General features: G+C 49.6%; 1 protein-coding gene across 1 annotated transcript in view; it reads right to left on the bottom strand.

Annotated features, from left to right (window-relative positions):
• Nucleotides 1–12,999: 12,999 nt before the first annotated feature.
• ROR2 (receptor tyrosine kinase like orphan receptor 2) overlaps nt 13,000–16,887 on the bottom strand; it is a 165,976-nt gene continuing 162,088 nt past the window's right edge. The window contains exons 8-9 of the mRNA XM_080940879.1: nt 16,038–16,240; nt 13,000–14,619 (exon numbers count right to left, since the gene is read on the bottom strand). Coding sequence (XP_080797005.1) covers nt 13,174–14,619; nt 16,038–16,240 — 1,649 coding nt within the window. The 3' untranslated portion in view covers nt 13,000–13,173. The remainder of the gene's footprint in view (nt 14,620–16,037; nt 16,241–16,887) is intronic.

The following is a 16,887-nucleotide window of genomic DNA, read 5'->3' as shown; positions in this document are numbered from 1 at the left end:
GGTCAAGATATCAAGATCATGAACCCAATAGCCTGCAGCCTTCTCCTGTGGTGTACCTCCTGTGTTTGGACCACCTCTTCACAGTACTAGCTCTGGCTCCATCAGTGGGTTAACCTATCCATCACTTCAGAGCCCTCAGGACTCAGTCACCCTGTAGTGTTCACCTGTGGCCACCACAGCAATGGGAGATACAGGACATCGGCACATGAGTGTTGGGGGAGGGAGCATTTTTAGGTCTCAGAGCATCTCGCCGTTTCAACGGAGGTTTTTTGGTGGCAGCTCTTTAAAACAACAGGGCGTAAAGAATAGAAGAAGCACCTTCTGGGGGCTCTTTCCGCACACACCCTCAGGGGTATGTCACTGCCCACGCCCATCCCTCCACCTCTAACCCTTCATAGGAGGAGACCAAACCATAGGCAGGGCCATCCACACCTGTAATTCTATCAAGTTATCCAAAGGAGGGTGGTCAGAGCATGGCCACTGCTTTTTGTTTATTTTGCTCTTGTGGATGATAAAAGGGAGAAAAGTACCAGCACCAGAGGATTCCCACAGGGACTCCTCTTGTCTGTTCTTTTGGAGTTTTCCTATGGGCTCTAATGCTGGCCTATGACTCTGGTAGAGGTGGCCTCTACACTGCGGGCTCCTCCTCCTTCTTTTTAAACTCACTTTGCTAGCCTGTTCATGTAAATACCCCTCCCAGCAGTTCCCTCTGTTGACCTGGAGAGTTTCTCATCCCTGTTCAACTGTGGCAAGCACTGCAGGGGACAGGGGACAGTCATCTCTGTGGTACTGCCTTCCTGCTTCCTTAGAAGAGCTTTGCTCTCCAGGCTCTGTCTCTGCCTCTTGTGAGGGGACACAATGTTCTCTCCCACATGAGGATGCTGTAGGATGCAGGAGATAGTTAGCCTTGTGCGGTGAGCAGGTACACATCCTGTCCCTATACTGGGACCTTGACTGTTGACCTTCACACAACTGTATCAGGCTTGGGAGGCGCTGGCCAGCCTTTTGTTTCCTTTTTGGCACCTTTCTTCATTCTAAATCCACAGATGAAGAATCTGACTTAAAGAAGCCACCTGGGTCAATCCTTAGAACTAAGGACGCTGCACATAAATACATCCGGACAGTGGTGAGGACTCTAGTGCCACCTGCTGCTCAAACATGTACTCGCAGGGGACTGGAGAAGCCACCGCTAGTTCCAGGGACATGCAGAAAAATGACCTGTTGAAGAGATCAGTGTGACTAGGAAAGAATTTGCCCTCTTACTAAATACATGTCAATATGTATATGTACATATGTAGGTTTAAGAAATAGTTATAAAGTATAGGTGTTTATACAGACGTGTGTGTGTTCAAGTGTGTTTTATGCAGAGAGGGTCTGCCTCTCCATCTCACCCCATAAACTCTAACCTCTTAAAACATGGCTCCTCTGCCTGTCAGGAGAGCAACACCACTCACCAACAGAAGCTGTTTTAATGGCTGAGAGAGAGGTCTTCATACAGTGCCTAAGCACATTAGCTGGCTTTCCCTCGCTGTGAACGTACCCTCAGCAGGGTTCTTCTGTTCCACTCACGTAAAAATTAGGCATAAGAGCAGATCTTTAAGCTTGGGTGTCTGCCGACCTTCTCTTCCCCTAGCATCTTACCTCCCACAAAGAGCAGCAGCAAGCTGGCAGGCAGGAGCAGCATCCAGAACAGGGCAGCCCCTGCCTGGACCCTTGGCCCTTGGCAGAGGCCATCTTTACAGCTCAGGCAGACACCCTTGCTGGAACTCTTCTGCAGATTCTCTTCTCTAGCCCCCAGCTTGCTCATCATCTGTGGCCACCTCAGATGTCTGGTCTGGATGCAGCTGTTATAACAGTGCGCAAACAGCTAATAGCGGCCAGAAGGAGGGAGCATCGGCCCCGCAGTAAGACCTCTCAGGAGAGAGATCAGATGACTGGGAAGCCTGTTAAAAGTTTGGCCCAGAGTCTTGAAGTGGCCTTTCACCTTCTGGGGCTGGGGAAGGGGACCCTTCCTTCAAATTCCTTTGATGGGAGCCTCTTGTCAGTTTCAATAAAGATGACTGCTTTTATTCTTTGTCCTCTCTCTGGCTGGTGCCTCTCTCTCCCTGTCAATCTATCCCTGTTACTTTCCATCAGGGACCTTCATGATCTCTGCTGCTTTCCCTCTGTGGGGCTACATTTGTGTCTTAGTCGGGGTTTGTATTCCTGTACAAAGTATCGTGACTAAGAAGTAAGTTGGGGAGGAAAGGGTTTATTCAGCTTACACTTCCACATTTCTGTTCATGACCAAAGGAAGTCAGGACTGGAACTCAAGCAGGTCAGGAAGCAGGAGCTGATGCAGAGGCCATGGAGGGATGTTACTTACTGGATTGCTTCCCCTGGCTTGCTCAGCCTGCTTTCTTATAGAACCCAGGTCTACCAGCCCAGGGATGACACCACCCACAATGGGCTGGGTCCTCCCCCCTTGATCACTAGTTGAGAAAATGCGTTACAGCTGGTTCTCATGGAGGTATTTCCTCAAGGGAGGCTCCTTTCTCTGTGCTAACTCCAGCTTGTGTCAAGTTGACACAAAACCAGCCTGTACACTTCTCTTACTAAATACATGTAAATATGTATATGAACATATGTAGGTTTTAGCAGTAATATACCATTTGCCATAATATATGTGTTTATACAGATACATGTGTGTGTTTGTGCTTTGTGTTGAGAGGCTCTGCCTCTCCATCCTACCCAATAAAATCTTCATTACTTTTATGATATTTATCCCTTTAACACATCCCCAAATTTTATTTTATACATTTAGAACTTATTGATTAAACGAAATGTAAACCCGAAGCTGCCGAATTCCCCAGCTGGCCCTTCGTCACCTCTTCCCTTCCTCCCTGTCCAGGGAAGGCAACTCTTCGGTGGGCGGGGCTGGTAGAGAGTTCATTCTTTTGTTGTGTGAACAGGACCCCGAGACATGCCGGGTGTCTCACTTTTGTCTAAATTGTGCCACAGGTCATGTGGCCCCTGTGAGTGGCTTACCCTGTCAGTGTTGACAGCAGTGATATTAATTCATGTCAGTATGCTAAAAACTGCTCATTCATTTTAATGGTTGTAGGACAGACACCTCAGTGATTGGAATGAACAGGAAATCATCCGCCTGTTATCCGGTGAGTTTTTGGCCTTTTGCCAGTTGCTCATCCATCTTTCTTAAGCTCCATTTGGGTGTCAGAACAAGCTCCGACAGCCCCCCACTGCAGTGAAGTGTCAACATAATGTCAGGCCAAGCAGAGGAGCAGACCAAGGTGGTTTAACCAGAGCAGGGACACTACACCTCCGGCTGCCATGTCTCCCTTTAGAATTCTACCAAGGGTTTCTGAACCTTCGTTGTTATGCAGCTCTGGTGTCGGCCAGGATCTACTGGCTGCTAGCTGCAAGTCCAGTCTTGTAGGTGTCTCAAACACTGGTAGTAGGCTCTGCTATTCCTGTTCTCACATTTTCATCACCAACCAGTAGTTTCCCAGTGATGGAGAGTTCCCTCCATCACAGGGACAGTGATAGAGTGAATGAAAATGTCCCTGCATTTACACTCAGCGCCCACTGAGTGGCGCTGCTTGGAAACGTTATTGCGGTTTGAATGAGAATGACACCCCCCACCCCCACCCCACCCCAGACTCACATACTTGAAAGCTTGGTCTCTACTTGGTGGAACTGTTTTGAGAAGATTAGGAGGAGGTGTGTCACTGGGGGTGGGGGTGGAGGTTTCAAAAACCCACACTAGGCCCAGACTTGCTTTCTTTCTGCCTCCCTCCTGTGGATCTGGATGGAAAACTCTCAGCTACCTCTCCAGCACCATCCCTGCCTGCCACCATGCTTCCTGCCCTGATGATCATGGACTAATCCTCTGAAACTATCAGCCCCCCCCCCCAATTAAATGTTTTTTTTTTGTTTTTTTAAAATAAGTTGCCTTTATCATATTGTCTTCTTATAGCAATATAAACCAAGCAAAAGAAACATTGTAACTAAGATAGTTAGCTAAACTTTAGGAGGTAGAGCCTTACTAAAGGAAGCAGGCCACCAAGAGTAGGCTTTGGGGTTCCTCACTTCTTGTTTGACCCTGAAAATGTGATCTCTCAGCTACTGGCTCCAGCTGCCTGCTGCCATGCCTCCCCCAACATTATTAACTATCACTCTGGAACTGTAAGCCCCCAGATTTTTTTCTTATAAGTTTTGTAATGATGCATTTTTAAGTGCATGTGCACGTGTGTTCGTGTGCATGCCTGCACATGCTTGTTGCACTCATAAAAGGGTGTCTGTTCCCTTGGAGCTGGAGTTATGGGTAGTTCTGAGGTTGTGTCCTGACTGGCACGGTTGTTGAGAATTGAACTCGGGTCCTTTGAAAGAGCAGCAAGTGCTCCTAACCCCTGAGCCATCTCCCCAGCCCCCTCAATATTCCTTAAGTAGTTGGTTTTCACTTCGAAGGACCCCAAGAACAGTTACTGGTGTTTTAAAAGGTGATTGCAAATGCTAGTAAGGATGTGAAAAACTGTTCTTCATTGCTTTGGCAGGTAGTTTGGATGTTTCTTAGCAGCTCCTCTACTGAGAGACATTTCTTACATAAAGTGGATAGGCATTGGTTGGCCTAGCTTGAACTTCTCTGTGAGGTCCAATAGACTCAACCCAAACTGATTCACCACTAAAGCTCCTCACTCGCCAATGAGCCAGAACCCTCTGATTTAACCTACATTTCTTCCATCTTCAGAAAGCGACTTGGGAGGGAAGGAAGCAATCTTTTTATTGTTGTTGTTGCTGCTACATTTCCAAAGCCTTCAATCTCCTTTCTTCCCAAAGCCAGCTTCCTCCGCTTGGCTCATCAGAAAACTCTAATTTACACAATGCGCTGTTACCCACATGGAAGTGAAATGTGGCTTTTTACTACATTTGTCATAATTTTATCTTTTGACAGATGGAAACTTACGCCCGTCCCTGAACATGGTCAAGTATTCAGAGCAGCTTCAGTTACAGAAATAGTTGTTTATTTTTATGTGTATGAGTGTTTTGCCTGTAAGTCTCCGTGTACCATGTGCTCACAGTGCGTGCAGAGGTCAGAAGAAGGAGTTGTATCCTATTGAACTGGAGCTGAGGATGGTTTCGAGCGTCTGGGCACTGAACCCAAGTCCTCTGGAAGATCAGTCAGCATTCTTACCCACTAAGTCATCTCTCTGGCCCTAAACTCGAAAAACACACTCACTTATAAAGACCTTACACAGAGAGGACAGGGAAGCACCTACCCACACAACAGAACACTATGTTGCAATGAAAGGAACTTCTGATACTTGGGCAGCATGAACTTAGGGGAAAAAAATGCCAAGTGAAAGAACACAGAAGCAAAAACCTCAAATTCCCTGGAATTCCACTGATAGGAAATGTTAAGAAGACAAACCCAAAGACAGGAGGCAAGCAGATCCAAGTATTCCAAAGTGAGCTGGTGCTGAAGGCCATGTACTTTGCACACTTACTGGAAACCAAGGACTTGTGCATTAACAGTAGCCAAGGATTATACACAAGCTACAGTATAGAAAACTGGTTAAAAAGGAGCAGCTGCTGATAGAGGATAATGAGTCCTGAGCAGGATAAGATCCTATTCTGGGGCCCAGGAGTGCTTGCTACAAGTATCCCTTAGTTAGACAAATGTATCCCTGTTGGTGCCTGAGACTTCTCCAGAGTGCCTGACTCCTCCCACCCTGTAAAGTCAGGTGCTGGCTAATGCGCTGCCCAGGATAAATCCACCTCTGTGTTATTAACAGGTGGAGCTTTGTCAGACAGCTCCAAATGAGAGCCAGGCAGCAAAGGTTGGGATGCTAACAGATATTTATGGCAAACGGTATGTCAGTCTCTTGGCTTCTGGAGCCTCAACTGGGTTCCTTTACATCTCCGAATGAATGATGGCTTCTTCTTAACAAATAAAACTGTAGTGGAGAAACCAGGGCAAACATTGGAAGAAAATCGTTGTTATTCACTGTACATCGGAGTTTTTTCCTGGAAGTACTTTGACCTTGAAGAAATCACTGTAGAGAACAGTGATTGTTTCCTATTATCTACGGAGTTGTCCCCCCCACCCCAAAGGAGCTTTACAGACTTTGCATGACTTGTGTCACAAGACAGTCCAGTTTTGCATTATCGAGTGCTGCCAACTGTGTGCAATAAGAGTTAATGTTGCAGGGCTGTGAGGTTTTTCCTTTGGGAAATGTATAGATTAGATCAGGGGTTTTGGTATGAGGAACTCATTTTACCCCCCAAAACAACTTTTATGCAACAGTCAATGAATATGCTTCTGTGTGGCTATTTGGGGTTCAGCCCATTGCTGGACCCCCCTGCTACCTTAGAGCCTCATTACATTCCAGAGTGACACTCTTTCTTCGATCAACCTGTGCAGCTCAGGACACAGGCAGAATTCTATGGTTCTGTATTCCTAGTACATCAGGCTGGTTTTCCTCCAAAGAGGAAGTTCCAGTGTGGTTTTACAGTAAAGCCTCCATGCTAAGGAGAGGACAGTGAGGTCAGGCATGGCGGCCCGTAATGCAATCTCAGCACTTGAACAGTGGAGGCAGGAGGATGAAGAGTTCAAAACTAGCCTACATAGAACAGACATATGTATGTAAGACATACAGAACAGGTCCCAGGACACATACGAGCCAACCCTAGGAAAGAAAACCTACATTAAACATGGAAATATATTCATGGCCCATTGAGCTGAAGCAACAGGAAGGAAATGGGTACTGCGGATGGCGGTGCGCAGATCCTGAGAGACTGCTCAGTACGGACACGGCAAACGTGGGCAACGGAAGCATGCATGGGCGGCCCAAGCCTCTGGGGAGGTAGACAGCTGTCCCTGTTTTAAAGTCTCTCTATCCATGAGGTGTCCTTCCCTTTCCAGATGACCTACTTCCTTCTAGACCTGGAAGATATCATATATGGAGGTGTCCAGTTGATCCTGACATATGTCAACTGAACGGTCACAGGACTGGGCTATCCTGGGAAAAGGATAAATACGATGTTGGTTTATCCTTATATTCTTTTTTACGGCAATATTTCTCATCAATTCTTTTCTGCCTTTTTCATCCCATGAGCAGTGAGTCTTGCCTGTGGCCAGGAGCTCTGACACCCTTAGTGGTGTGGGGTTCTGGTGAGGGGAGGCAGGTACATATTCCCCACAGCAGCAGTGCTTGTGACAGCCACAAAAGGAAGCCACCCAAGTGAGCAACTCAGTGTTGTTGCCTTCTGAGGTTTTTCCTGGTCCCTCTCTGGTTTCTCCAGATGCTCTAGAGACTTGCAATACCCAAAGGATGACTTTGTATTTGTTTACTGTTTCTAAAACTTTCTCACTAAAGCCCAGCCCATGGGAGAGTGGTGGAGCCACTGCTGGCATGCTTATCTGGCCTGACTTTGTATGCTATGACACATATTCAAGTCCATTTCATGTATGCCTCCATTGGGGACACCTTGCAGTCAGGTTGAGTACCATTGCTGGCTGGAGAAATAAATACCCTTCATAGTCCCACAAGGTTGGGTTGTCTGGCCCGCTGACAGCTCCCACTATCACAATTAAGGGCAATTTCAGGACTAGCCTGTTGGAGGCAGGTCTGGTTAAACAAAATGTTTGTGGCAGCCACAAAGGGAAGCCATCCAAATGATCAACGAGTTAAGCCAACCAGAAGTCACCTCAACCCCTGACCCTGGCCATGGACAAGATTCACTACTCAGTGGGGGATAAAGGCCAAAAAGAATTGATGGGAAGGTTACTACAAAAAGAAATAAATATAAGAATACATCAACTGTTTACTTACTTGTGCCTAAAGAAACCCAGGAAGACCCCCATATAAGGGTAGTTCTGAAGCTGAGATCCTGCTCCCCAATTTGTTCTTGATCTGTCAGCAAAGAAAGCCATGGGCGGATTGCTGGATAGAGGGCACAGGCGGGACTTCCTGGTCCCTGGAGGGAAAGGAAGATGCAAGGAAGGAGAGAAGAAGTTTTGCCAGGCTTTAGAGGGAGAAGAACCCAACGGCCATGTGATGTCTAGGGAGGACCTGGTACCTGTGGCCCCTACTACAGGCGGGTGGTCAGGGATGTTTGGTAGGGGCTAGATGGGACTAGCCACTGAAGTTTAGGGCAGGTGGGAGGTATGGAGCTAAGAGTATTGATAAGAGGGTGTTTTCCAGGTGGGAGGGAGTAGCACCCAGCAGTTGTGCCAAGAAGGTAAGTTGGAAATGAACAACTGTGTATGTCTTTAATACATGGATTCAAGGGGAGCTAGAGGGGGCTGGGTAGGTGATCCCAGAGCAAAGGCGGGTAGTGCTAAAGCTACATGCCAATACCCTCACGTAGCAGGGTGTGAGTTAATGAAAAGTATGGAAGGAAATCCTTGAGACGATGCTCAATCCCATGTTTAGATGCCAGAAACCCACGGGCAACTCGGCAGTTAAGAAAGTCAGGTCTAGCTAGAGAAACGCAGTAGCATCCGGACACCGCTTCCCTGAACAATGAGGTCTGGCAGTGAGGCTTGGGCTGCTTGGAGGCAGTGTCCTATGATGCTAAGTGTAGGCGTTTCTCCCCAAGCGAAGCATTACGACCTCCCCTCCAGCGTTCCTCATGGGGGACTCATTCACAAACTTCAGACACTCAAGTCTCCACCTCCATGAGGGACGATGAGAGGAGGAAGCGGGTGGGCTGGGCACGGGCCTCAGAAAGCACACACTGTCTAGCTATCGGGGGCTGCAAGCACAGGCACATCAGTAGAGATCACTGGCCTTGAGGGCACCTCCACCCCCACTTAAAAATCCAACTTGAACTATTGTTTGTTGAGATGGTGATCCCCCTTCCTTTGCCCAAGCTGGCCTTAGAGGGATTTTAAATGTTAAATGTGAGTTCTCATTTTCACTCCCAAGGAACTGATACATTTCCCAAGGTCTATTGGAAACACAGCTGTAAACCTACAAACGGTCCCCAATGCCGCCAACACGGAGGCGTGTTCAGTGAGCTATTTCCAAAGTGAGGCAGAGGCATCGACTTAGAGAAAACAAGAGACGGCCGCAGGTAGGTAACAACCTCTTGGACCACGCCCTTGCATCAGAACAGAAAGACATAGCCAGTGCTTTGCACAGACTGCTTCAATGTGACGGTGTATTCAGAAATGTAAGGCTCTCGGAAAGTTCTCATGCCTTCGTAGGGTTCACTTGGAATTCAGCTCCATGCAGGTGCTATTCTGTAGCTATGACTGTGAAACCAAAGCTCTGTGGGTGCAAACACAGATGGAGCGAACACACACACACACACACACACACACACACACACACACACACACACACACTCACACTCACACACACCCACCCAGAGGCTCACACACCACGGCACTGTCCTGAACTGAATCACCTCACTCTATGGTCCATGGTTCTAGAACATTCTAACTAAACCTGTTATTTCTCAGCCGCAGAAACTTTCAAAGGTTTGGTAGCTTTCCTCAAGGTTCACCCCGAGTTTATGATTAGAACGAGGGGGAAATGAACCGCTTATATTTAACCTTCTTGAAACCACCCCCCCAAATACATCTCCCCCTATGAGACAGAAATACCCACCAACGTTTCTGTAGAGCTTCCACTTCCAGATTCTAGGGGTACTGGCAGTGACGACCGTTAGTACCTGGTGGCCAGTCACGGTTGGCTGAAGCGGCTTCCCTGCTTACGGTGACTCGTAAAGAGTCATTTCCCACTAACACCTCAGCGTCCGCAGAACAGTTAAACCACCAGGTGTACAAGTTAGACATGAGGCCAAGTTCCTCTTTCAGGAGTTGTCATTATCCTCCGAAAGTCAACTCCATCCCCTTCATATACATTCTAGACATCCTGACCACACCGGCTCCTCATCCTTAGCCCAAATTCCGTCCCTGGGGGAAGCGTGTGCGCTGACACTGGGACACACGTTGGGGTTCACGGGGCACGGTGGATTTAAGCAGTACTATTCTGGGACAGCAAAGTGAGCAGAAAACAGGCTGGGGGGCAAAACTTGCCATCCCAGCAAGAACACCCCGGGCTCTCCTGCCTCCCCGTACCCACCTCCCATCCACAGGCCACCAAAGAACTCCACGGACTTGTCACCACTCTATACCTGGAGAAATGGGTATGCTTGTCCTCTATAGCAGAATCTGAACAGGAAGGGCTTGCTGACCCCAGCCTCCCACCGTGAGACCACACACCACTGCCAAAACAAAGCCGAAAACCCTGCTGGTCTTTCATCTGTGAAGGCTCCCGCAGGACAGTCCACTTCTAAGTGAGTAACCCCGTGGTTCCTCTTTTTGCAGTTCTGGCCTCAACCAGGATCTCTGCACTTCTTATGACTTGCTTAGTCAAGAGACTGGGACTCTGGGAAGATAGGAGGGGTGGGGCAAGGTCAGTTGCTACAACCTAGCGCAAGGCACGTATACATCAAGGCAGGAGACCTGCTATTATAAGGTGGTTTCTGTCTAAGACAGTTCTTTCTCCTAAAAGTGGCTAGACAATTTGGGGGACGCTGTGGGGCTCACAATGTCAGTTTATTCAAGGTTAAGTCCAAATTTACGGAGTTAAAGAAACAGGGGATGGGGGAACAGGTCCTGAAATGAATCCTAAGAGGCCAATGGTTCTCTGCCTGAATGGGTCTCAGCTTGCAACCCCTTGAGCAACACCATCAGCATCCCTTACCTTTTGCTGGAAAGGCATTCTGGGCCAGCAACACCTAGTCAAACTGAGTGCTTGGAGGCCAAAGACAACGTAGACACAGCTCTCTGAGGAGAGCGGGATGTGGGTAAGGGACTGGAGCAAAAGGCACGCTCCCAGGCACCATCAAAGCAAAGGTCCCTTGGCTTGGGCACAGGGGTTATTTGGCAAGTCTGTGTCCAGGATGCCACTAGGACACTACATCTCAGTGCCCTGACACTAGGTGCTCCAAGGCATTGGTTCAGGCAGCCACACTGCAAATGGAAAGGGGTGCAGGTAGCTTTGGGTAGTGAAGGCTCTCGCTCTCCCTTATCCCGCCTGTGCCTTCTCTAGAGCCCTGCAAAGCCATGCTCCGGGTTTGAGAACTTCCAGAGGCATCACACTAGAAACCCAAGGCCATTTCATATCGCTTGTGATGAATCTGTGCTTACAGCTGTAACAGAAAAGCAGTGGGGGTGGCGATGAGGGGACGAGAATAGATTCCTAGAGGTCAGAGTTGGGCGGCCAAAGGAGGGCTGGACTCAATCAGTGTATGTTTACACGGGTGGACAAGTCACACTGAACTCCGGATCTAAGACAGAGTAAGTGGATATAAGGGTACAGTACCTGTGAAGTGCAGGAGGGGGAAGGGAGGGAGAAAGGGAGGAGACAGCGGGGGAGGGAGCAAGGGAGGAAGAAAAGGAGGGAAGGAGGGAGGAGGGGAGGAGAAGGGAGGGAGGGAAGGAGGAAGGAGGGAGGGAGGAAGGAGGAGGGAGGGAGGAGGGAAGGAGGGAGGGAGGAATTGTTGATTTTGTTTGTATAGCAGCGGAAGCAGAAGCAGCAACATGGCTCAGCAGGCTATGCGACTTGCCACCAAGCCTGATGGCCTGAGTTTAATCCCTAGGGCCTGAATTGTAGAAAATAACTAAACCCCACTGACACATTATGATACATGGCACAGACATGTGCGTGCACACACACACACACACACACACACACACACACATGCACACAAAAATGCAAACACATGTGTGCACATACACATAGACACACACATTCACACACACACACACAAGTGTGCACATTCACACAACACACACATGCACACAAACATGCAAACACATGCGCATACACGCAACACTTTCACTCACACATGCACATGCTCACACACAAAACAACACAAATTGCAGGAGAATAAAGGGTGCCTGTCATCTTTGTCATCTGCCTCCATCTTCGCTTCATTCCCATAGAGCTGCTGGTTCTAGAAAAACTGTAAATCTACTGCAAAGCCCAGCCCAAACCCTTCCCAAGTGCTCCAAGTGCTCCCTCGGCCAGCAGGAGTCCGCCTGACCAAGCATCCTTCCCACCTGCAGAAGTGCCAAACAAAGGCTTGTTTATTGGGTACACCAGGCATGGGGCCCACAAAAGGAACTGACACCATGTGCCAGGCAGCTTGCCCAGGGCCCATGTGGAGTGGGGGCCCTGAAATGTAAGAACCTCAGCACGTGTGGCAGAATGCAGTGACACAACCCCAGTGTGGTGGCATCCCAGAGAGAATACACACAGTTAAATTACTAAGTCATTATTTAGGATCAAAATACTTCCACGAAAACGGCACACGGAAAACCATATAAATTACATTTCAGGTCTGCACAGGATTCTTAAAAAAAAAAAAAATTAACAATACTGTTTTCTGTACAACGTTGCTTCCTTTTGAACATTCTAAACCTAGGAAACATTTTTCCCTTGAATTCCAGGAAAGTAGACAAAATACATACGCAGTATAATTAAAACCCTTCACAAAAATACAAAATTGTGCTGGTTTGTTTGTTTCGGTTTTGGAAAGGCACTTTTTCCTTTAATACAAGGCACTCCCAACTATTCAGAAGCTCCTCTGTCCTTTGGACCCCAGCAGATGGCAGCAGCCTCCTTCTGCTGGCCTTTGGCAGTGGCCACAGAGAGAAAGCGCTCTCTCTATCCTCAGCCAGCAGGAGGCCAACTGAGCATCTAGGCTCCAGGGACCCTCTCTGCTACCCTCACAACCCTGTCTCCCACCCCCAGTTTCTGAATCCTCAGCCCACAAAACAGGGAGTGAAGATGTGCCTGACTTTTTGCACATCTTTATCTTACCACCCATCTACCATCAGGATAAAGCAGACGGAGGTGGGGTCTCCCGATCCTGTTTCTGAGGTGGTCATATTGTAGGGACCCTGCCCAGGGTCCCTATCTGAAATGGCCTCCAGCCAAGCCAGGGTGGCAGCGGCAGTTTTACGGGCACAGAGTGCAGGAGATAGTATAAGACCCCTCACAGTGTCAGGTGGGCAGGCTCAAACCAGCCTGCCAGTCCCTGGGCTCTGATGATAGGTGGCCCCTCTCTGGCACTTCTGTGAGCCATTTTGAGGTCCCCATCTGGTCATATCAGGAACTTTCGTCCCAGTACTCCAGGCCCCCCGAATACTCCTCAGGCTTCAAGCTGGACATGGGCCTCATTCACCTGGAGTGTGTCATTGTCTCCCAAGAGCTCAGTCTCTGGCACAGAACCCTCCTCCTCCTCCTCTGCTTCCTGCACCGGGCTCTGTGCCACATCTTCTGGGATGTTCTGTGCATCCTCAGTGCCCTCTGAGAGTAGGGCTGCCCTGTCCGCCACAGATGTGTTAGAGGGTGCCGTGGTGACATAGCCAGTGCTGGTGGAACCGCTGCCACTGTGGTGTGAGCTCGGCTTGGGGACCATCTGGGGGGGCACCTGCTGTGGGGCCATCTGCATGGGAATTTGAACTGGGTAGAAGTTGGGCAGGTAGGCCCCATACGCTGGTACTGGCTGGTAACCATTAACTGGGATGTACAGCTGTGCCGGGGGCACCAAAGGTCTGATCTGACCCTTCATGGGAATGAACTGAGGCTGTGGGAAGGGCTGGGCCTTCTGTTTGGGTGCCATATAGCGGGCATTACTCACATTGCTTACGGGGCTGGTGCTCAGGGAGCTGGTCTGTGTGGTGTTGCTGGCTCCTGAGGTCTGTGCTGAGCTATTGTAGTTGGATAGGTTGCCCCAGGACCGGAGCCGGCTGTGGATGTCCTTAAAGCGGGGTCTCCGGCTGGGAAACTCATTCCAACATTCGATCATAAGGGCATAGACCCAGGCAGGGCAATCATCGGGGCAGGGCAGTACCTGCCGGCTACGGATCATCTCCACCACGTCCTGGTTGGAGTACCCACAGTAGGGCTGCAGGCCATAGCTGAAGACCTCCCAGAGGACGACACCGTAGGACCAGATGTCAGAGTCAATGGAGAACTTCCCATACATGACGGCCTCGGGTGACATCCAGCGGATGGGCAGCAGCGAGTTGCCCATGAGTTTGTAGTAATCTGCGGAGTACACCTCACGGAAGAGGCCCAAGTCTGAGATCCTCACGTTCAGCTTGTCATACACGAGCACATTGCGGGTGGCCAGGTCCTTATGGACTACGTGGTGGCTGGACAGAAACTCCATCCCTGCAGCAATCTGTGCCACCACGTGGACGAAGTCAGGGGGCTCCAGGGCTGACTTCACCGTGCGGTCGTCATCAGTGCTGCCCACGTCGGAGTGTGGCGAGCGCATGACCAGGAACTCGTGGAGGTCGCCGTGTGAGCAGTAACTGAAGATCATGCTCAAGGGTTGGTCTTTGGTCACCACGCCTAGTAGGCAGACGATGTTGGGGTGCTGCAGCCGTGCACGGAGCATGGCCTCTTGCCGGAACTCCTCCCGCAGGGACCCCTCAGCCTTGTCTTTCAGCGTCTTGATGGCCACCACCTGGGTCGGTTCTCCAGGGGCGGCCCCGAACAGGTGGCCTTTGTAGACCTTGCCAAACCGATCCTCTCCAAGCTCCTCCATGAACCTCACCGTGGACAAGCTGATCTCTTTGAGTTTGGCCTGCCAAGAGGAAAAAGTCAAACACAACCATCAATGCAGTGCCAAAGTCTTGCTGGTCCTGTGTCTCCTGGTCTTGACCTGCCTGGCAGCCCTTCCGACACCTAATTATAGCTCCGATGCTGTGCGGCTACCCCCATCTGAAACCCTCCTGAACTAACACAGATAGATACTTGTTAGGTCTCTCCAAAATGTGAGCACACCCCCGTGCCCCCACCAACGCCTTTGGCCTATATCTATTCACACTTGAGGCTGAGCGCAGAGCCAGTTTTCTAGAATTACCCAGGGACCCTCCAGAGGTGTCTGTCACACCTCCCCCAGCATGCCCCACATCACAGCAGGATAATGTCTTTCCCATGGGCCCACAGTGCCCTGCCCTTAACAGTCTGCCTGTTGGCCTGTTGGAATTCGGTCATTTCAGAGCCTGGCACCATGTTCTCAGGAGTCTGGCTGAGTCAGTCTAAGGATTTCCTCTGCACTAGAAGATCAGTTTGATATTCTTCTGATAGAAGCGACACCCGGTGACATGGGCCCTGTCTGCTTCTTCTGCGTGGATGATCTGCAGCCCCTAAGGCTTGTGTGCCTACTCTCCTCAGAAGCTAGTCCCAACCCACAGCAGGCAGCTGGAATTCGTGGCTGAGTCTTCAAAGTAGAAAGAGAGAGAGAGAGAGAGAGAGAGAGAGAGAGAGAGAGAGAGAGAGAGAGAGACAGAGACAGAGACAGAGACAGAGAGACAAAGAGAGAGAGGACACTGGTCTCAAAGTCAGTCATGATCTAGGTGTGCATGTCTGAGGCCTGGCTCCCACTTGTTTCCCTGGCATCCTGTTTAAAGGGATGGCAAACTTGCCTTCAAAAACAAAACCAGAAAAAAAGGCCACCCCACCCTCTTAAAAATGCAAGGTAATATTCAAATGTCTGAGCTGACTGAATTCCCCTTTTCTGTGTTCCCCTGGGGGCAAAACTGGGGCAGCCTGCTGGGCCAGGAAGGTCCCTGGGGGAGGGGAAGGCCAGTCTCAGGTGTAAAGACTGTGGGCACTCACCTCCCCATCTGTTTACAGAGGCAGCTGCAGAAGTTGCCTCCCTTCTCAACACCAAGCTGCCCACCCACCTCTACCCCTCCAACCCCCAGGTAAATATGAATTGTTCCTGGGTTCTGCTCTCTTTTGATTTTTACCCAGGGTTCCTTAGCTCAGTGTGTAGAGGAAATCCAGAGTTCAGTGTCATAGGTACCCCATCCTGAACTCAGACTAGGGCACACAAGAGAGCCCATGTATGCCTGTTACCCCATGTTTCTGCTGGGCCCTATCAAAGCTTCCTCCTAGAACACCCCAGGAGGACTTGTTGGTGTCCGCTGATACTCCATCCCTGCCCCTCCCAGCCCCCAAAGAGCGAATGCCTCATTAGCATATGGGCTGGGGGACCTGTTTGTGCTGGTTGATGAGTGGCATCTCCATGTCCTGGCTGGGGGAGGCCATCAGCTGCCTGCGCTGTGGGGTGGAGGCTGAGGTCTTCTGTTTGTTGCGGCACATGCAGACGAGGAAGAAAAGGCAAGCGATGACCAGGGGAATAGCAATGCTGGGAACCAGGATGTACAGGATCCCCATCTTGCTGCCATCTCGGGGACCTGGGTACCAGAGAGGGAATTCATGAGCTTTTAGAAGACACTCTTTTTCTCAACTGCAAGCTCTCCACCCGCCCCTTCGACCACCAGGTAAAGAATCCCAGGTTGATAACCTTTCCCGTACTTAACATCTTAATATATTTTTAACACTTTTGTATAATGATGGATAACAATTAGTGATGCCCTTAATGTAAATGGAGTACAGATAGGCAATTGGGGGTGAGAAGAATTTTTGACTGAGGATTCAGATCACAAACAAGGACCCTCCGGATTTTCCCTTCGGTTTTTCTCCGGGAAAAGCTGAGCTTGATCTCCATATAAGGAACTTCCAAAGAGACAGACTGAAGTACAACAGCAAGAAGGGTTAAGTGTCAGGACTGACAAACCCTGGGCAGCGCATGGCAAGGGGGCTGGCTGTCCCTGGACGGCTTCGCACCCCATGCACCATGAAGTTGAAACCAGGGTAATTAAGAAATTGAGGCTGACCTCCCTATAAGAACAGTGGGCTCTCTAGATGGCCTAGGTAACCATGGGCTTCTCCTTCCACTTGAGCCCCTCCCCCCATAAATAAGGACAAGAAACATGGATACTCTTTAACCAGTCAGCAACCAGGACCCATGTGGAAGAAACAAGCCCTTCCTAGTGATTGT

The sequence above is a fragment of the Micromys minutus genome (assembly GCF_963924665.1).
Source record: "Micromys minutus genome assembly, chromosome: 1".
In the NCBI taxonomy this organism is placed as follows: Eukaryota; Metazoa; Chordata; class Mammalia; order Rodentia; family Muridae; genus Micromys; species Micromys minutus.
The sequence above is the reverse complement of the archived record's forward strand: the minus strand, read 5'-3'. Positions and strand labels throughout refer to the sequence as shown.